This window comes from Microtus ochrogaster, chromosome 7 (assembly GCF_000317375.1).
Source record: "Microtus ochrogaster isolate Prairie Vole_2 chromosome 7, MicOch1.0, whole genome shotgun sequence".
Lineage (NCBI taxonomy): Eukaryota > Metazoa > Chordata > Mammalia > Rodentia > Cricetidae > Microtus > Microtus ochrogaster.
Window position 1 is genome coordinate 45,520,515 of NC_022014.1, and position 21,373 is coordinate 45,541,887.

Sequence of the window (21,373 nt, forward strand, 5' to 3'; positions counted from 1 at the left end):
TAGACCAGGCTGGTCTCGAACTCACAGAGATCCGCCTGCCTCTGCCTCCCGAGTGCTGGGATTAAAGGCGTGCGCCACCACCGCCCGGCTACATTGACTTTATGTACACACAGAAATAAAGAGAACACTTTCTTGGCTGGGAATGGATAGTTGGTAGTGTGCTTGAGGCCTGGGTTCAGTCCTTACCTAGCACTACATAAAACAGATGTGACTTGTTTTATAATCCCAGCACTTGGATGGTGAAGTGTCTTCATAAACACCATGACCAAAAATCAAATTATGGAGGAAATGGTTTATTCAGCTTATACTTCTGTATCACTGTTCATTGCCAAAGAAAGTCAGGTCAGGAACTCAAGCAGGGCAAGAACCTGGAGGCGGGAGCTATTGCAAACACCACAGAGGAGTGCTGCTTACTGGCTTGTGTATAGCTTGCTCAGACTGGATGGCACCACCTAAAATGGGCTGGGCCTTCCCCCATTGATCAATAATTAAAATACCCTACAGCTGGGTCTTAATGGAGGCATTTTCTCAATTGAGGCTCCTTCCTCTCCGAAGACTCTAGTTGTGTTAAATTGATATAAAACCAGGCACTATGTGGAAACAGGGCTAGCATTTCAGGATTATCATTGCCTATATAGCAAGTTTGAGGCCAGCCTGGGATAAATGAGAAGAGACCCTATCGCAAAGAAAAGTGGTGCTTTGTTAGTTGGCTTTTACTTGAGTGTTTTATAGTTTTATTTTTAGAGTGCTCAAATTTTGAAGGTGTTCTATAAGTTTATGTTTACTTTCAAATGGTTGCTTTATAAATGTCAGTGAATTTGTTTCCCTATTGAGTACAGTTACTGTATTACACTGGCTGCCTGGTTCTATGCTGTTTGTTGGTTGTGATATACTGAGTTTCTGTTTCAGGCCAGACCTCACTTGGAGGTTTCACTGAGCTTTTCCTGTCTGTGCAGGCTTCTTACATGTCTTGTGCTGTGAGTAGGAGCACATATTGATCCTGAAACTTAAAATTAAAATATCCACCAATGTTCTGTTCTCTGTTGGTTACTGTGTTTTCTAGAAGAATTAAAAAATGGATCTAGAAAAGTATAGGAAATGTGGATGTCACCTATTCCACCATTATGTATAAAATGCCTGTTACTATCTTTCTTTGGATTAAAACTAGGACTCTGTATATGTCTTGTGCATACTCTTCACTGACGTGTGTTCCCAGCCTCACTGTTACTGTTTGAATGAATGACTAATCTTTTTGTTGTTTGTAAGCATCCAAGTGCTAGTACCGCACAGATACTTGTCCTTTCACTTCAAAGTGCTACCCTTATATTAGCATTTCAGTATTCGGACATAATTTATTTCACTTTCCTCTTATAAAAATAGTTAACAAATGCTCTCTCAAATAGTCTTTGTTCTATATGTGTACTCTGTGGTAAATTTGGAGCTGTGTGTGCGAGTGTGCACGTGACTCCAGAGTTGTGTGCATGCCGCGAATGTGTTTGACCTCCTACATCTCCAGCTCTATGGGTTTGTTTAATGAGAATTTATGAATTCATAAGTATTGCTGATTTTTTTTCCTGGAAAGAATGAGGCATAAACTGTGAGCAGTTTTAGAAGCTGATAGTCATTTTCTGTAAATATTAAAATTTTTTTTTTTTTTTTTTTCGAGACAGGGTTTCTCTGTGGCTTTGGAGCCTGCCCTGGAACTAGCTCTGTAGACCAGGCTGGTCTCGAACTCACAGAGATCCACCTGCCTCTGCCTCCCGAGTACTGGGATTAAAGGCGTGCGCCACCATCGCCCGGCAATATTAAATGTTTAAGAACAGGAAATAGTTTGGTAAGTGTAGTGGCCTGACTTGATGGAAAGGAACAAGCATGCTAGATGGATTTTAGTCCTGCCACTGAAACTCAAGTAAGTTCCTTGCTCTCATTTTACCTGATTTAGAAAGATTGAATATCTAAAGAAAATTGAAACTTGGAAGGCTATGTTTTCCCCACATCTCATTTCTGTCTGTCTGATGCCTTTTTCTTACACCTCATTTATCTGCCTGTCTACCTGCCGGCCTGCTTATCTTATTTTAGCCATCCATCCATCCATTTGAAACAGGATTTCTCTTAAGTAGCTCTGGTTGTCCTGGAACTAGACTAGATTGACCTAGAACTCAGAGATCTGCCTACCTACCTCCCAAATTTGGGGATTAAAGACATGAGCCACCATCACCTGGTCTTTTCTCCCACATCTTTTTATTTTATTTTATTTTTTTTAAATCTTCCCTCCCACATCTTACTAACCTCTTTTTGCATTTGAGCATTTATAAGATTTTTACAGAAAGACATATTAGATGGGTTAATAAAGTAGCCATGTTCTTCTGTCCCAGGGTAGAATTTTTATCAGGGATACATGGTTAGAAATGGAAATAGGGGCTGGAGAGATGGTTCAGAGGTTAAGAGCATTGCCTGCTCTTCCAAAGGTCCTGAGTTCAATTCCCAGCAACCACGTGGTGGCTCACAACCATCTATAATGGGGTCTGGTTCCCTCTTCTGGCCTGCAGGCATACACACAGACAGAATATTGTACACATAATAAATAAATATTAAAAAAAAGAAAGGGAAATAGGACAGCTTATTAAGAAAGGGAAAGTACTTATGAGAATGAGAGTAGGCTAGATAACTGAGGGCAAACCATACCTTAAAAATATTGTTAAGGCATATCTGCGTGTGCATGCATCTCTATTCTTCTGAAGACAGTATCTCATTATGGAGCTTTGGGTGATCCTGGATGTTGCAGTCATGTCCCACTATGCCTGACTCTGTAAGGAAATTTTGTGAATTAAAAGGATTCTAACTGGGACTGGAGAAGTGGCTCAGAGGTTAAAGGCACTGGCTGCTCTTCCAGAGGTCCTGAGTTCAATCCCCAAGATCCCTTTGATGACTCACAACCAATCTATAATGAGATCTGGCACCCTTTTCTGGCCTGCAGGCAGACATATAGGCAGAACACTGTATACATAATAAATCTTAAAAGGATTCTAACTAATCTGAGACTTGAAAATTGAAAACTAAATGGTCTTTTTATGCTATTCTTTCTTCTAGGTAATTTCCAATGCCAAGAACACAGTTCAAGGATTTAAAAGATTTCATGGGCGTGCATTCTCTGATCCATTTGTGGAGGCAGAAAAATCTAATCTGGCGTATGACGTTGTGCAGTTGCCCACTGGATTAACGGGCATAAAGGTAAGGTTCTTGCAGATAGCTGTTAAGAGACAGCATTTAATCAGTTTAGTGTGTGTCAGTGTTATTTTGATGAAGCTGTAATGTAATAAATGTAATCCTTTTTGATCTTGTATGTATGATCTTGTATGTATGAGTCTTTTGCCTGGTGCTCTCAATCGAGAAGAGGGTGGTGGATCCCCTGGAGCTGAAATTACAAATAGTTTTGAACCCTCATGTGTGGGTACTGGGAATTGAACTCCTGTCCTTTGGAAGAGCAGCCACCAATGCTCTTTAACCACTGACTCATTTCTCCAGATCCTGTAATGAAAATGTTTAAGAACATTTGCTGATAAAAACTGGTAGTCTTTCGTTTTGGGAGATGCTGGTGGTCAGTCCTGTTCTCTGTATTCAAGGCCTAGGAACTGATGTTAATTTGGTTACTTCTGTTTGTGGTATTCACAATGAGAGCTGTCTTTCTAAGGTGATGTTAGAGAAGACTTGTGGATGAGCAGGGCAAAGAATAACGTCTTTAGCCAGGAACATGGCTGTAGTCTTGGCAGTAGGACTGAAGCTGCAAAGAAATGTTTTATGGAAGGGTGAGTTTGATCTTTATCTGTGAGACATGTACAGAAGAATCTTTGTGGCGCAGTAGTGACCCTATTACACAAGACTAAGAGGTTGGGATTTGGGGTGGGTAGTGTACTTAACAGTTACAGTCAGGGAGTAAAAGGAATCTAGGTGAGTGAGCTTTAGAGCTGGTATTTGATAGGGCTTTTTTTGTGTGATAAGGTTTTATTCTGTAGCCTAGGCTGGCCTTGAATTCACCTGCCTTGGCCTCCTGAGTAGGGATTACAGGTGTTAGCCATCGTCCTCCGTTATTTGAGACCATACTGGTTGTAGAAATAAGAATTATGAGATTCTTACTGACTCACATGGGGCTGGGGGTATAACTCATTAGTAGACTAATTAATGAGGTGTAGATCTAATCTTAGTACCATAAAAACAAATAACACCTAATAGTGAGAAGTCTACGAACAGTATGGTTTGACAGTGTAGCTGAGAATTCAAATTAGAGAGAAAGGGTTCTCTGAAAGAATAATCAATCACCAGGGGGTTAGCAGGGAAAGGTGCTGTCACTGAGACTGACAGTGTTATGAAATAAATCTGAAAGTTGTCCTCTGGGTGACCTCTTTATACACGCGGTGGCATGTACCCATCCCTCCTAAATAAATAAATGTAATTAAAAATGATGACTAGGCTTATGTGAGGTTTGAATGGTTCACTAAGGGATGAGGCTGGAATGCAGCAGAGGAAAAGGGGAAAAGGGTTTGTAAGGAAATGGGAACTTGTTAAAGGCAAGAAACAGGACAGATGTGGCATAGAAAGGAGGAGGAAGACTTGGGAACTGGTTCATGTAGACACAAAGCATAGGAACTGACCCAGAGCCAAGCAGAAAGTCAGTAGGTAGGGCAGGTTACAAATGGGCTCAGGAAGTGTGTCTACCCGTCTCTGTCATGACATAAAGTGAGCAAGTGGCAGCTTCTGCACTGAATTAAAATTGAGGGAAGCGAGGAGATAAGCTCCTCTCCAAGTTGAGAGAGGACCTGTTTTGGATGTTATTTGCTGGGTGGGGCTTAGCATCTGGGAGGATGGGTTATCCTGCAATGCTTGAACATGCCCTTTGAAAGGGTTATAGACTTTATCCAGGGCAGGACTTTGTCATGAAGCGCTTCCTGAGACTTGGTCAACATTTATTCTTTAACCCAACAAGCCTTATTGTGACTGTGTAGGTTCTGGGGCATAATGATCTCAAAATCACTTGTGTCCTGGTTAGGGAGATGAATAATGTAGACTCACGATACAGTCCACAGATCACATAGTATGCCAGGTGGTAAGGCGGTCCTTTTATGGCAGGACAGGATGATTTGCTTCTGGCACAGATAATCGCATCAAAGTTTGCTTTAGGTTGTGGTCGTCTTTCATGAAGTGTCATGTTTGGAAAGTAAGTTAAGCAAAAAAGTGACTTTGAAGGTAACTCTTTGTAAAGATAGCATTCTCTAGTCCCTTCTTTAGGCATTGTTCTGTTGATTAGAGCATACAGTGGACTAAAATTGGATCCTTTTGTCTTCTTGCAGGTTACATATATGGAGGAAGAGCGGAATTTTACCACCGAGCAAGTAACTGCTATGCTTTTGTCTAAATTGAAGGAGACAGCAGAAAGTGTTCTTAAGAAGCCTGTGGTAGATTGTGTTGTTTCGGTGAGTATGTCTCTGGTTTTAGGGAGCTGCCTTAAGCAAGGAGAAGAAAGCTGTTAATTACAAGTAAAAATTGTTCCTGTGTCAGATTGTAGTGGTAATTTTGAGAAGTTACTATTTTTGAGGCAGGATCCCATTTTTGTCTATGTGTTGGGATTGCAGTGATACCATGCTCACACATGGGCTTCATTTTCTTTGTTTTCTATTTTTAGAGACAGGATCTCACTGTGTAGTCTGGGCTGGCCTGGGAGTTTGCTGTGTAGACCAGGCTGATCTTGTACTTGGTTGCTGTTCACCTTGATGTGCCTCTTGACCTGTGCTTCTTGCCTGTGCTGCAATTCCAGTCATGACCCAGCTTGCCTGGCTAGAAGGAAAGAGATCATCATCACCCTACCCACTCATACCACCTGAACCAACTCAGGGCCTCTTGTACCTATTCTTGTCTGTCCTTCAAGCCTCACTTGAAACCCCAGTTTTCTCTTTATTTTTTCAGTACCTAGTGTAGTGCTTAGGGACAGGGTAGCTACTTTATTGAATGAGTTGAATGTTAGATGTAAATGTATGCCTCCATTTTCCCCCCTCCTGCCTGTATCTAGTACTAAAAACACTAATCTTCTGTGTGCCCTTGTTTAAATGGGAGCCTGGCTACTTGTAGTAGTCTTGTGTTGTATGGTGGATCTAGAGGCTGTTGAAGTATGGGTTTCTATATGCCTTTGCCATGTGGTGCCCTCATTCTGCCATTGTTGTCTCATTGTCCTAGTTAGGACTACTGTTGCTGTGGTGAAACACATGATCAAAAGCAACTTGTAGGATAGGGTTTATTTTATTTGGTTTATGCTTAGACATTACTTTTGATATTTTGAAGGAAGTCTCCAGGGCAGGAACTTGGAGATAGCGGATTGCAAAAGCCACAGAAGAGCTGCTTACTGGCTTGCTCCTTATCACTTGTACTGCCTGCTTTGTTGTAGAGTACCGGACCACCAGCCCAGTGGTGGCCCAACCCACCACGGTCTAGACCCTTCCCCATCAATCATTAATAAAGAAAACGCCTTACAGGCTTGCCTACAGCTCCATGTGATGGAAGCATTTTCTTAGTTGAGGCTCCCTACTCTCAGATGATTTACTTGTATAAAGTTGACAAAACTGTCCACCCCACTAATGTTTTAGTTCTTTGTCCATTTTGTCTTAATGGGTTTTTTGATGGCAAAGCAGGGCTGTTAGGTGCACTTTTCACTTAGTTATGGATAGTAGTTGTGTTTGATATTTTGGGGATTGGAAGAATAGAAAGGCTGTCAGGAGCCCAGGTGAAGTTGATTGTTTAATGTAGCAGTTTTTCAGCATGTGGGTCACAAATCCTTTGAGGGGGTGGTCTAAGGCTCTTCCACAGGGGTGCTAGATCAGATATCATTCATATATTACTATTCATAACAGTAGTAAAATTACAGTTATGAAGTAGCAGTGAAAATAATCTTATGGTTGGGGGGTCGTCCCCACAATATGAACTGTATTAAGGGGTCACATCACTAGGAAGGTTGAGAACCACTGGCTGGGTATGGATTACTCTGCATTCCATTGGTCTCCCAAACTTACCCCTTTTCTTTGTCTAACCCTTTACTTTGAGTAATGCTGAAATAATATTTATATGAAATAGTGTGATGTCTAAATGACTTTTTTTTTCCATTTTGAGGGGATAGGTTGTTTTAAAAGATGGTTTTTTTTTTTGTTTTGTTTTTTGTTTTGTTTTTTTTGTTTTTCGAGACAGGGTTTCTCTGTGGCTTTGGAGCCTGTCCTGGAACTAGCTCTGTAGACCAGGCTGGTCTCGAACTCACAGAGATCCGCCTGCCTCTGCCTCCCGAGTGCTGGGATTAAAGGTGTGCGCCACCATTGCCCGGCTAAAAAGATGGTTTTCTAAGTCTTGCTAAGTTCCTAAGACTGCCAGGTCTATAAGAGCTAGTTCCAGGACAGGCTCCAGAGCTACAGAGAAACCCTGTCTCGAAAAACAAAACAAAGTTCTTAAGACCTCATTGAGTTTGAGTGAAGGCGAATTCGGCAGTGAACAGACACTGCAGTAAACGGAGAAGGTAATGAGGCAGCTTGTGTGGGAATGAGGCACAGGTGCATGAGGTGTAAGAGCATGTGTGACACATTCTCCATCCAAAAAATGTCGCCTGGGTCTAGAATTATTTTAAGTTTGGTTCCACAAGTATCCTACCCAGCATGTACAGCATTCTGGACTTCAGGACAGTAGATAGTCAGCACAAATTACATTGCTTGTATAAGTAATTTAGTACAGTCAGCTATTTTTAATTGGTTAAGTGGAAAATTCCACCAATTTATTTTTAAATTATCTTTTTGAGACAGGGTCTGTTTAGCTCAGGTTAGCTTTGAACATGTTGGCATCAGCCTCCTAAGTGCTAGGATTACGCGTGTGCCCCTCCACAATTAGCACTAGGAAACCTATTTATTAATCTAGTTCCTGAATGCCAGGCAAGGACAGCTTTATACAGGCCTTTGTAAAGAGTATGCTTTCTATTGCAGGTTCCTTGTTTCTATACTGATGCAGAACGCCGGTCAGTGATGGATGCCACACAGATTGCTGGTCTAAATTGCCTGCGGTTAATGAATGAAACAACTGCAGGTAAGAGTGACTAATGAATGAAACAAGTGCAGTTAAGAGGGATTAATGAATAAAACAGCTGCAGATTACTTTTGTTACTCTGCTCTTGGACTTGTTAAATATTGAAGCTGGGTAACATTGAATGCTGATACTCTACATGAATAAATTATTCAGTGCTTATAAAGAATTTGATTCTCCCAACACAATACACAGTGTAGCTGGTTTTGGAGATTTAAAAAAAAACCTGTTTTTTAAAATGAATTAAATGAATTTTAGCATTTAGAAGATACTGTATTGAACTTAATTTTCCTCTCTCTTGTGTAGTTGCCCTTGCATATGGAATCTATAAACAAGATCTTCCTGCCTTAGAGGAGAAACCAAGAAATGTAGTTTTTGTAGACATGGGACATTCTGCCTATCAAGTTTCTGTATGTGCATTTAATAGAGGAAAACTGAAAGTAAGTATTTTTCCAGAGGGAAAATATGATTACAAACTTTTAAGTGACAAATTAGTTAGGGTTTTTTTTGTTTTTTAAACAACCAATGGAAGCTTGTTGTGAAGCCACCTGATCTGGTACTCAGAAATTATGGTGGGAGTGGAGGCTGTAGGTCGAAATAAATTGTACCCAGAGTTGTTGTGGAGTAAATTACAGGACATGGACCTTGAGTGAGGTTCCTTGATGGAAGAGGGTCTAGGTGTTAGACCCTCTTCATTGGTTAATAAAGAAACTGCCTTGGCCCTGATAGGGCAGAAAGTTAGGTAGGCGGAGTAGACAGAACAGAATGCTGGGAGAAAGAAGCAGATTGAGGCAGTCGCCATGATTCTCCCAGCTGACACAGACACAGGTTAAGATCTTTCCTGGTAAGCCACACCTCGTGGGGCTACACAGATTATTAAAAATGGGTTAATCGAGATGTGAGAGTTAGCCAGTTAGAGGTTGGAACTAATGGACCAGGCAGTGTTTAAAAGAATACAGTTTCTGTGTAATTATTTCCTGGCATAAGCTAGCCAGGCGGCCGGGAGCTGCAGGAACACAGCCCACCGCTCCTCACAACAGTTCCTCAGTTCTAGTCCTGAGTCTCCCACTTTTGTACTCTACAAACAGTACATCCTGGTGGGCTTCTTCAGCTTGCTTTCCTCAGCTCAGGGGTTGAAAGAATGTGTAAAGTGCTGTTGGGATTTGGAGAGTTCTAGAAAGAGGAGGGACCAGAGTATATGATAGAGGGCACTAGACTAGAAGGACAGTGGGTTTCTGGAGTATTTAAACTAAAGCACTCTTATGCTGAGTTGTAGAGCTGTGGAGAGGCAAGGACTGCCACAGCACACATGTCTGCTTCCTTTTGGAGCTACACCGTGAGTAGAAGACTAACTGTCCCTCTGGCCAGGTTTTTCTAATGCCTGTTTAGTTACTTGAGATGTGTTTCAAGGTTCCTGGTGCCAAGGTTTAAGTTTGCCCCCAATATTGTGGGCATAGTAGGAGGTACTAATGTGAAATATTGGTAGTTTTGAAGCATATTTTTGGGTTCTAATTCATTGTATTGTATTTTGAATAATAAACTTGCTTTTGTTTTTCTTTTTTATCTATATTCTAGTTGTTTTAGATTACCAAACATTAATTGGGAAATGAATATTTACAAGGTTTATAGCCAAATTATTGGTCAGGTATAATTCTTAATGTTCATATACTATTTTAAGCTGGGTATGGTGGCTCATGACTGTAATCCTAGCCCATGGGAAGCAAAGGCTGGTGTATTATACTTGAGACCAGAAATTTGGGTCAAGGTCTCATTTTGGCTGAGGCTGGCCACAAACTCAGCAAGCATTCTGCCTTAGCCCGGAGTTTTGGGATTGCAGATGTGCAACTGTACCCCTGATTTTTGTCTTAACTCGAGTTGAGGATTGCTTGCTTAATTAAGCAAGTATTCTACCACTGAGCTACATCTTTCGCCTACGTTTCAGTGAAGAAAACAAAACTGAAATTGCTGTAGTCAACCCTATGTCCAGTTTTTCAGTTAACTTAAGAAATTTTCTGGGAGCTGGAGAGATGGCTCAGAAGTTAAGAGCACTGCTACTCTTCCAGAGGTCCTGAGTTCAATTCCCAGTAACCTCATGGTGGCTCACAGACATCTGTAATGAGATCTGGTGCCCTCTTCTGGCATGTAGGAATACATGCAGGTAGAACACTATACATAGTAAATAAATGAATCTTAAAAAAAATAGAAAGAAAATTGCTTACAGATATGTAGTGTTTATTAAAGAGATTATATTTTAGCTGGGTGGTGGTGGTGAATGCTTTTAATGCCAGTACTTGGCAAGCAGAGGTAGGTGGATCTCTGCGTTTCAGGCCTTCCTGGTTGGTCTACAAAGCAAGTTCAGGACATTCAGAAATGCACAGAGACTATCTTGAAAGACAAAACAAAAAACGTTATATTTTATAGGTTTAGTTCCTTCACAAAAATGTTGTCACTTAGCTTGTCATCTCTTACTGGATCTGCTTTGGGTTTAATATACTTAAGAATTGTGCTATACATTTAGAAAGCTGCTAGTGCAACTGTACCATACTTATTGTGACACATAGAAACATGGCTGTGCTCAAGATTTCTGCAGCTTTCTGATGGTGAACTGATTAGAGCTCCACTGTTTTGTCGGTAGCTTTTGGATCAGAAGTTGGAACTTATGTTTGACCTTGATTGTGAAACTCCTGTTGAGTCAAGTTGGGGGAGAGTGGTGGAGATGTGCAGTTGTTTCTACCAGGGTAGAAGTTAGTGACCTGAAGATGGTCTCTCCTTCTGCAGCTTCCCCATAATGTGTAGAGAGTATTTTTTAAAAATATTTTATTTTTATGTGCATTGATGTTTTTGTCATGCTTGTTAGGGTCCCCTGAAGGAAACTGGAGTTACAGACAGGTGTGAGCTGCCATGTGCGTGCTTGAAATTGAACCCAGGTCAACTAGTGCTCTTAACCCCTGAGCCGTAGCTCCAGCCTCAGTAGTTATTTTTGCTCCCGCTGTATTTGAGGCTGATCTGGAGCTCCTACATAGGCTTGTGGCAGTCATCTTGTCTTCAGCCTCTGGAGGATTCATTAGTGAAGTGAGCCGTACTCATTTCAAAATGTTTTCATGGTGTGTCTCTGTCTCTCTCTGTCTCTGTGTGTGTGTGTGTGTGCGTGCGCGCACAGGCGCCTGCTTTATTTATTTATTTGTTTGTTTATTTATTTATTTTCTCCCCTCAAAGAAAAAAAGTTTATTTAGTACATTGTCAGGGCTGCTGGGTGGGCAGTGATAAAAGGGCTGCCTGTTTCATAATCTAATATTAACAAGGATTATGCACTAGATCCTTAATTTCAGCCTTGATAAACACACTTCTGGCCTTTTAAAAAATAGAGTATGGGGCTGGAGAGATGGCTCAGTGGTTAAGAGCATTGCCTGCTCTTCCAAAGGTCCTGAGTTTAATTCCCGGCAACCACATGGTGGCTCACAGCCATCTGTAATGAGGTCTGATGCCCTCTTTTGGCTTGCAGACATACACACAGACAGAATATTGTATACATAATAAATAAATATTAAAAAATAGATAAACTTTAAAATTGGTTAACTGTTGGATTATCTTTTTTTCCTCTGAAGGTTTTGGCGACAGCTTTTGACACAACACTGGGAGGCAGAAAATTTGATGAGGTGTTAGTAAATCACTTCTGTGAAGAATTTGGAAAGAAGTACAAGCTAGACATAAAATCTAAAGTTCGTGCTTTATTACGACTGTCTCAAGAGTGTGAGAAACTCAAGAAATTGATGAGTGCGAATGCTTCAGACCTCCCTTTGAGCATTGAATGTTTTATGAATGACATTGATGTATCCGGAACTATGAATAGGTAACCATATTACTTCTTCTCCCTCCCGTCCCTCACCCCCGCCGACAGGGCTTCTCTCTGTAGCTTTTGGCCTGGGACTCGCTCTGTAGACCAGGATGGTTTTGAACGCACAAGATCTACCTGCCTCTGCCTCCCAAGTGTTGGGATTAAAAGGCTTAGGCCACCACCACCCTGTCTCCATATTAATTCTTAATGTTAAATGAATTTTGAGCTTCCATTTTTTTCCTTTTTTTTTTCTTTTTTCTTTTTCTTTTTTTTCTTTTTCTTTCTTTTTTTTCCATTTTTTTTTTAACTGATGATTGAAATCATGCTAGTTAGTGTGTTAAAAACTGTAGGTCATCTGGGACCCAGTTTTTATGGAAAGGTTGGATCTGGTGGTTCTAGTAATGGTTTTGGTAGCTCAAATGTTCCTGAAAATTACTAGTTAACAACTTAAGTACGTATTACATACAAATTACTAGTTTTCATTAAACTACTGAATCATACTTTAATGCTTAAATAGGATAAATTCAGTTTAGGCACCAATTAAAATAGTTGGTTTGAGTGGTTTAGGATCACTTGAGGGCAGTAGTCCTTTTTATATAATACTGCAAGAATTCTGGGGAATTGACATTTAATGTTATTTCAGAAACATTCTGTTATTGTTGCTTGATTGTGTTGCTTGGATGAGGGAGTGAAATGTTCTTTTTGGCTGTGAAATCCATTGGTAGAATTTAGGCAGGACTGATGGCTTGTTTGGGGAATTGAGCCTTAGTGACCCTTAAAAAATTCGCGATGGTATTTATTATTGACCAGTGTCCAAGTTTGTCCTTGCTTGCCCTTTTCTCTTGCTTGGAAATTTCTGCATGTGGAGGCCTCTCCTCTATGCCCCCCTCCCCCGCAGTGGTGAGTGAATGTTAGGGGAGAAGAGACTTAAGATTTGATGGTAGGCTGGTGTGTTCCAGATATTTGTTATAGTCAAATGCTGATTATAAGAGTTAAGTAGATAGGTGTGTGTTTTTAGAATCTGATTTGACTTTATGCTATTTTTAAAATGTTAATTTTTATGTCCATGGGTGCTTTGCTTGCATATGTGTCTGTGGACCACATACATAAATTGGTTCCTGTAGAGCCCAGCGAGTATATTGAATTCCTGGTAGTAGAATTTAAGACAGTGTGAACCACATTATGGGTGCTAGGAATTTAACTTGGGTCTTCTAAAAGAGTGGCCAGTGTTTTTAGCTGCTGGACCATCTATCTCTAGCCCTAAATGCTGCTTTGTTGTTAAAAAACAGATTGTTCTCCAAAACCACCATCCCCCCAAAAATTTTTTTAAAAAAGGAAATACAGGTTTTATATCTACATGTAAGAACACAGACTGGCTTGAACTTTTTTTTTTTTTTTTTTGGTTGTTTTTGTTTTTTAAAAGATGGTTTCTCTGTGAAATAGTCCTGGCTGTCCTGGAACATGATCATACTGTAGACCAGTCTGGCCTTGAACTCACAGAGATCCGCCTGCCTCTGCTTCCCAAGTGCTGGGATTCAAAAGTGTGTACCACCACCACCTGGCTCTTTCTGACTCTTATAGCTTTCAGTTTTTAGCCTTGAGAGTTGACTACCTAATTTTGAAATGAATGAGATTAGATTACTTTGAATGTGACAGTATATCCGCTGAAATGAGGGTATGGCTCGGTTGGTAGAGTACTTGGTTAGCATTCCTGAAACCCTGGGTCCAGATACCAGCAACAGAAGTTCAAAGTCAGGCTAGAGAAATAACTCAACAAATAACGGTGACTGCTCTTAAGCCTTGTGACCTGAGTTCAATCCCCAGGATACATGTGAAGGAAGGAGAGAACCTCCACTCCACAGGTGTGCCACCATAAATATAAACACATCCAAACACACTCACTCACTAAAAGGCAATAAAAAGGTCAAGGTCATCCTTAGCTACCTAGTTTGAGGCCAGTTTGGTTTCCATAAGACATTGCTTTTCTGAACCTGTTATTTCCTTGAGACAGGCGGATTTGCTGCACAGGGTAGGGATGTGAAGGTGTTCCTTCATTTAGTCATATTTCTGGGTAGGTGTGATATCTTAGTGTTAAGACAGCCAGCTGCTTGAATGTGTACAATCAAATGAGGTTGAGACCAGCCATGTAAGATCCCATCTCAAAAAAGAAGCTAATGTACACACCACACACGCAGCACTAAAGTGACTAGTTAGTGATATTTAGCACATGCAGTTTTGTGAAGCACCACTTGATGTAATGGAAACAGTCACTGTACGATAAAAGTCCCAGAGCCTGAAGCTGTGCATTGGGGGTGCACTCCTTTAATTATACCTCTTGGGAGGCAGAGGCAGGTGCACCACTGTGAGTTCAAGACCTGTCTGGTCTACAGAGTGAGTTTCAGGACAGCTAGGCTTCACAAAGAAACTCTGTCTCACCTCCCTTTCCCTCCACCAAGAAAAAATTCCCAGGCTATGTAAGCAGTCCTTGGTTCCATTTCATATTACATCTGCGTTCTCTATATGTATCACAGCAGTGGATTGTGTATGGCTGTGTGTGTTGCATGTTAGGTCAGAGGTTCATTCCTGAGGAAGTGTGCGTCAGTGCATCGTTGTCTCTCCTGGCAAGTGTTGTATCCACCAGTTCATGTGCGTTCACATAATGTAACACTTATGTGGTGTGAGGAGCAAAGTCAGGATTTCTCTGTCTGACAGCCCTAGCTGTCCTGGAACTTGCTTTGTATACCAGGCTGGCCTCGAACTCAAAGTGATCTACCTTCTTCTGCCTCCCAAATGCTGGGGTTAAAGGTGTGTGCCACTACTGCCTGGCTAAATTAAGCTTTCTTGAGTTCAGTGTTTTCTAGCTCCACTTTTCTTGGGGAATCTTGCCTGTCTGGGAGTACTCTGGGGCATTACTACTAGCTTGTTTTGCTCTTAAACACATAGTGGTTAGTTTTATTCATTCATTTCTAATTTGTTTTCCCTTTGTAGTGTTTTTTTAAATTTTTTTGCTGCTGGTAGACTTCACATACAAACACTATTATTTAAATGTACAGCTCAGTGTTTTTATACATGTTCATAAGCTGTTCAGTCATGACCACTGTCTGATTAGTAGAATGTTTTTTGTCATTCTCCAAAAGAGAAAGAAACTCTGTCACAGTGGCAGTCACTGTGAGTTCCTTCCAATACTGCCTTTGTGGATTTTCTTTTGTGCATTTTTAGTTGAAATAATTATTTCCAGGGCTGGAGAGATGGCTCAGAGGTTAAGGGTTCCACTGTTCTGAGTTAAATTCCCAGTAACCACATGGTGCCTCACAACCATCCAGGATGAGATCTGGTGCCCTCTGCCGGCATGCAGGCATACATGCAGACTGAACACTATACATAATAAATCTTTAATTTTTAAAAAAGTATTTCTAGGCCTTTTTTTTTTCCAGTTTTTGTTCAAGATGCTTTTACTTTTGTGGAACAGTTGTCAGTTCTAGTGATGGTTGACTTGGGACTCACTGTAATGCAATCTGGTCTTCTCCCAAGTACTAGTATTACACCTGGCCATTTCTTTGTGTGTGTTTTTAGACAGGGTTTCCCTATGTAGCTCTGACTAGAGTTCTAGAACTCACTCTGTAGACCAGGCTGACCTTGAACTTGGAGAAATCTGCCTACCTCTGCCTCCAGAGTATTGAGATTTAAAGCATGCACCACCACCACCTGGTGTGCTTTTTTATTATTTTTATTTTAAGTTTTTTTTGAGGCAGGTTATTGTGTATCTTAGGCTGACTGAGGATGACTTTGGTAGTTCACAACTTTATAACCTCAGTTCGAATGGATCCAACATCCTCTTCAGATTTGCGGTACATATACGTACATGCAGGCAAAATGCCTATACACATAAAATAAGTAAACCTAAAAAAATCATAAGATGGAGATATAATAAATCCTAGATGGCTCTGAGACATGCTAGACACTTTGAACGAACTGAGCATTACATGCTTCTGTTTTTATAAAATGTCTAGAATAGGCAAATCTATAAGGGTAGAGAGTATACTCACTATTTTCTTGGGCATATGTAAGATTGGAATGATAATAGAGCAATGAGAAATTTGTATTTTCTCTCTTGGTATTTCAAGACCGGGTTTCTCTGTGTAACGGTCCTGGAACTTGCCTCAAACTCAAAGAGATCCACCTGCCTCTGCCTCCCAAGTGCTGGGATTAAAGGTGTGCACCACTACTGCCCAGCAAATTTGTTTTCTTGAGATGGTTCTTATTGTAGCACAAGTTGACCCCAGATTTGCTATGTACACTAAAATAATTGATTGCAGTTTCATTTAGAGATGTAATTACAGGTATGTTCCACTTCACCTGGTTTATGGGGTACTAAGGAGCATAATGTATGCATATGTATGCATGTCACAGTACAATAGTGGAGGTCAGGAGGAAACTTGTAGAATCAGTTCTTTCCATCCACCTTGATGTAGGTTCTGGGCATCAAAGTCAGGTTCCTGGACTTTCGTGTGAAGTACATACCTGGTTTTTTTTTTTTTTTAACTTATTTTGGTGTTTTGCTTGTTTGCTTTTATTTTTTAATTAATTAATTATTTATTTTTTGAGAGAGAGAGAGATCCTTACTCTATAGCCCACACTGACCTAAATGACAGTTGTCTTGATGTAGTTTCTTTCCCAAGTGCTGGGATTAGAGGTAAGCCACTGTGTCCAATTTAGTATAGAGTTTTTAAGTTAATAAGCAGCTGTCACCACAGTTCAGTTTTATAGTAAAGTTGTGAGAAATGGGGAGGAACCTAGCATGGTGCTGAGTGAAAGAGCCATCCAGAGAATGCTCTGTTTTTCTCTGAAGCCAAGTGTGTGACATAATGGAAAAGGCAGAGTTGCGGATGCCTGGAGCCTGGCATGGTGGGATATACTTGTAATCTCAGCCCTTGGGCCTAGACAGAAAGATTGCTGTGACCTTGAGCCCAGTCTGCCTTGCAAAATTGAAACTTTAAAAAACAAAGCAAACAAGCAAACCAAAACTCAAAATTAAGTTTTTAAAAAAATCAAAGATAACCAAAAACTAACCAAGCAAATAAATGATGATGTTGCCAAGAATTCTGAAGGACAAGAAGGGATGGGTCAGAGCAACTTGCCCTGTTGTCAGATCTGTAGACAGCTAACAGAAACTCCTCTATGTCATTCCTCATTAATTTGAACACATGAAACTTGTGTAGAGGGTGCTGATAGAGGTACTGTTGGGCGGGATGTGTATATATGGAAGTTCTCTTTTTCTCTAATTTTAACTGATCTCATAAAGAATAATTTTATGTATGTTAGTCATCTCTTTTCTTACCCAGGCTGACACTGAAGTGTTTTTTTTCCTCTTTTTGGCTCACCCGTGTCTAGTATTTCACATGGATGAAGTAATGTATGTCCTTGGTTTGGCTTCTGTCTAGCACAGCATTTTCAGGTCTAGCTTGTTGTATCATGCTTCAGTTCCTTTTTGTTCCTGAGTACCATTGAAAGGCATTTAATTAATTGTTTTTGATTTCTGGGTTTTATAAATCGTGTTGCCGCTTTATGAACTTATATTTTAGTTCTACCTATGAGTGTTCCTAGTGTGGAATTCCAGTCATGTGGTAGTGCTGTTTAGCATTTCAAGCAAAAAGCCAAACTTGTGGTGTTTGTTCTTTTTACATTGCCCAGGGCTGCAGTTTCCACATTCTTGCCAGTGCTTGTGATTACCTGATTTTTGATGATAGCTTTCTGTTCTGCCCAAAATTGGAATGTGATTTAACCTATTGTTTCTTTAATAGAGGTAAATTTCTGGAGATGTGTGATGATCTCTTAGCAAGAGTGGAGCCTCCACTTCGTAGTGTCTTAGAACAATCCAGTAAGTATTTTTGCCATTGAATTGTTTGTATATCCCAGACTCTGGGAATGTATTATGTGTTAACATTTTCTCCTCTCTGTCAAGTATTTGTTGCATGAACGTTGTTAATTCTGTGCTCCAATAAGCTTTATCTGTTCCTTTTTAATGTTTCTTCTCCCTAAAGCCTTTGAAGAATACAATATTTTCTCTAAAAATCCTATTTTTGTCTCAAACACAAATGTATACATGAATCTTTCTTAAAAGGTTTTGTGTGGTAGTCTTATAAACTTCCTGTCAGTGAGTCCTTGGTTAGCTCAATATGGGTCTGAGATATGACTCAGATAGTAAAGGGCTTGCTGCTCAACCATGAGGGCCTGTTCGGCTCCCCAGGACCCACATACAACCCAGGAACAGCTGCACACACTTCTAACCTCCGGCACTGGGAAGGTAAAATACTCATGAATTGAGTTTGAGGTTCAGTAGAAGATACTCAAAAATGGGGCTAGAGAGATGGCTCAGAGGTTATAGTACTGTCTGCTCTCCCAGAGGACCCACATTCGAGTCCTAACATCCACATGATTCCTTCTTTTGACCTCTGTTGGCATGTGCATGGTTCACAGACTGGCATCCTTCTCGGACACATACAGAAAAACACCTGTGTACATAATAAAATAGTTCAGGAAAACAAAGCTTGGAAAAAGTAAAGGATGGAGGTGGGGAGGTAGTGCACGTGGGGGCCAGAAGGGTCAGGACTTTAAGGTCATCACATTTAAGGCCAGCCAGGGCTAGAGACCCTGTCTCAAAATAATGTCCACACTCAGGAGGCAGAGGCAGGTGGGTTCTCTGTGAGCAGGATAGTCAATAGCCGTGGGGGGGGGCAGATTAATAATTATATAAAAATAAAGTGGAGAGTGAGGACACACTTGAGCAACAGAAGACGACCTACCTGCAAATCATGTGTATGTTCTGGTTTTGTGTGTTTCTCTGTAGCCCTGCCTGTCCTGGAACTCACTCTGTAGACCAGGCTGGTCACAGACACATGTATTTTGTTTTGTTTTGTTTTGTTTTTCGAGACAGGGTTTCTCTGTGGCTTTGGAGCCTGTCCTGGAACTAGCTCTGTAGACCAGGCTGGTATCGAACTCACAGAGATCCGCCTGCCTCTGCCTCCCGAGTGCTGGGATTAACGGCGTGCGCCACCACCGCCCGGCTTACACATGTATGTTTTATAAGATACTTTAAGTTCGTTTCAGACCTTAAAACATTTCGCTTAGAATATATTATTAGTTAAAACTGTTTTGGGTACACTGTTTATACCTTTTTGCTAGTCATGAATTCTGTTGATGTTAGTTCAGCATTGGTTTGGGTGTTTTCTTTTTGAGACAGGGTTCTCTATGTAACAGTCCTGGCTGTCCTAGAACTTGCTTTGTAGACCAGACTGGCCTCAAGCTCACAGAGATCTACCTGCCTCTCCCTTCCAAGTGCTGTGATTAAATCTGTGCGCCACCCCTGCCTGACTTTTGCCTTGGGTCTTAAATCAGTGGTGATGACAGGTGTTTTTATTTTGAACTTTGGGAGTGTCACACCCCTCTGCTCCCCAGTTTTCTTTCAGAGGTGGAGACGGAGGAGCACTGCATAGGCTGGAGACTCAAGCCAGTCTCTTTTCCTCAACCTCCAGCTAGAAGTACAAGCACATACGTAATGTCCTTGCTGCAACCTGTTTCTTTTTAAAATGGATGGAGATGAGAGCACAACTGTGTAGAGTTGAAGCTCTCTTTCCACATTTGCATGGACTCGGGAGACTGAACTCTCTCAGTTCAGGCCTTCTCAGCGTTTGCCTCAACCCACTGAACCGTCTCACCAGCCCTCAAACCAGGTTCTTTAAATGTTTTCTCAAGAAATAGTGCTTGTTAGATAAAATGACTGAAATCAAGCAGCATGAGGGATTTTTGAGCAGTAGAGGAGCCTTGCCATGCCCTCTTTCAACTTCTGATTCTTGGGAGACTATAACTGGGTTCTATTTGGGACTGTGCCTTGTCCTCTGGACTGAGCACTGGAAGTGATTAGATGTGTCTAAAAACCTCTCTCCTTCATGACAGGTCATGCATGATTAGTATTGAGGCCCACATATGACCAATGCTGGAATGTTGCGTCTTTGTGTGTGATGCTCTGTTAGGGCATGTAGGACCGATTAAGGACAAACTAGTGTGCTTGCAGTGCCTTCTAGACTCCACTGTTGTACTGCTCCTGTGTGAGCATGTGTAATTTGGGTTGGGTGTGTGAGGGAGCAGAGTTTAATATGTCTGTTGATTGGTTTTAAAAAACTTGCTACTTTTTCTTCATTTTAAAGTACTGATTTAAAGATTATTTTATAAATGTTTCATTGTTGTGGCTTAGAGTTAAGAAAAGAAGATATTTATGCAGTAGAGATAGTTGGTGGTGCCACACGAATCCCTGCTGTGAAAGAGAAGATCAGCAAATTTTTCGGTAAAGAACTTAGTACAACATTAAATGCAGACGAGGCTGTCACTCGAGGCTGTGCACTGCAGGTGAGTTGCTTTTGTTCGTAGGTCATAATAAGCAAATATCTGTCTACCTGTTAACCTGAGGGCAATCTCAAGGTGTAAGATTCTGAAAGCTTTGTTTAAAATGGGTAGCTGAAAAAAAATAAAAAATAAAATGGGTAGCTGATAGACATAACAATTATTGGTCATGAAGATACATATATAAGCCGTGCTGTGGTGTTGTATGCTTTTAATCCCAGTATTTGGGAGGCATAGACAGTGGATCTCTTAAGTTCAAGGCTAGCCCGATCTACATAGTGAGTCTAGGACAGTTAGGGCTATGTGTAGAAACACTGCCTAAGAAAAATAACCAAAAAAGTTGGGGGTCACCAATGATAACAATAACGATAGCGAGATTAACTCTAAGCTAGAGCTGCTGGAATTTGTTGAATTGTCTGGTGATTTGTGAAGTAGTAGTTTTCAAGTTCATGGGAACTGGTAAAGCAAAACTAGGTTGCACAGTAAATTTGACAGCAGTTTGTAGAACTGTTCAATACCATTACATACTACTGAAAACAGTAAATCTGTGATTGCTTCCTGAATTTATTGTTTATAGTTCTAGTAATACCAGTTTATGTCTGTATTTATCAATAGAATTTTTAAAATTATCGTTCTAGTGTGCAATCTTGTCACCTGCTTTCAAAGTGAGAGAATTTTCTATCACTGATGTGGTGGCGTATCCAATATCTTTGAGATGGAATTCTCCAGCTGAAGAAGGGTCAAGGTAATACATTATCAGTCCCACTTATGCATACTCATCTGGATGTTGAATCTGGGTAATGTCTTTCCTTACACACGTGTATGTGTCAGGTGCATAAAACAGAGTGACAGTTGTCAGTGTAAATTCATGCATAGCCAAGCGTGATAGTGAATCCCTATGATCCAGCATGCAAGAAGTGGAGGGAGGCTGGAAATCAAGGGAGAAAGGCTATCTTTAGCTCCATTGTGATCAGGTTGGACTACATGAGGCTCCCCCCCCCCCGGTTTTTTTTTTTTTTTTTTTTCCGAGACAGGGTTTCT

At 40.8% G+C, this 21,373-nt stretch overlaps 1 protein-coding gene across 1 annotated transcript in view; it reads left to right on the top strand.

Moving 5' to 3' along the window:
• Hspa4 (heat shock protein family A (Hsp70) member 4) overlaps positions 1-21,373 on the top strand; it is a 48,827-nt gene that overhangs the window by 14,600 nt on the left and 12,854 nt on the right. Inside the window, exons 3-10 of the mRNA XM_005350099.3 lie at positions 3,091-3,231; positions 5,346-5,468; positions 8,004-8,103; positions 8,407-8,540; positions 11,706-11,950; positions 17,737-17,813; positions 20,187-20,338; positions 20,971-21,077. Of these exons, the coding sequence (XP_005350156.1) occupies positions 3,091-3,231; positions 5,346-5,468; positions 8,004-8,103; positions 8,407-8,540; positions 11,706-11,950; positions 17,737-17,813; positions 20,187-20,338; positions 20,971-21,077 (1,079 nt within the window). The remainder of the gene's footprint in view (positions 1-3,090; positions 3,232-5,345; positions 5,469-8,003; positions 8,104-8,406; positions 8,541-11,705; positions 11,951-17,736; positions 17,814-20,186; positions 20,339-20,970; positions 21,078-21,373) is intronic.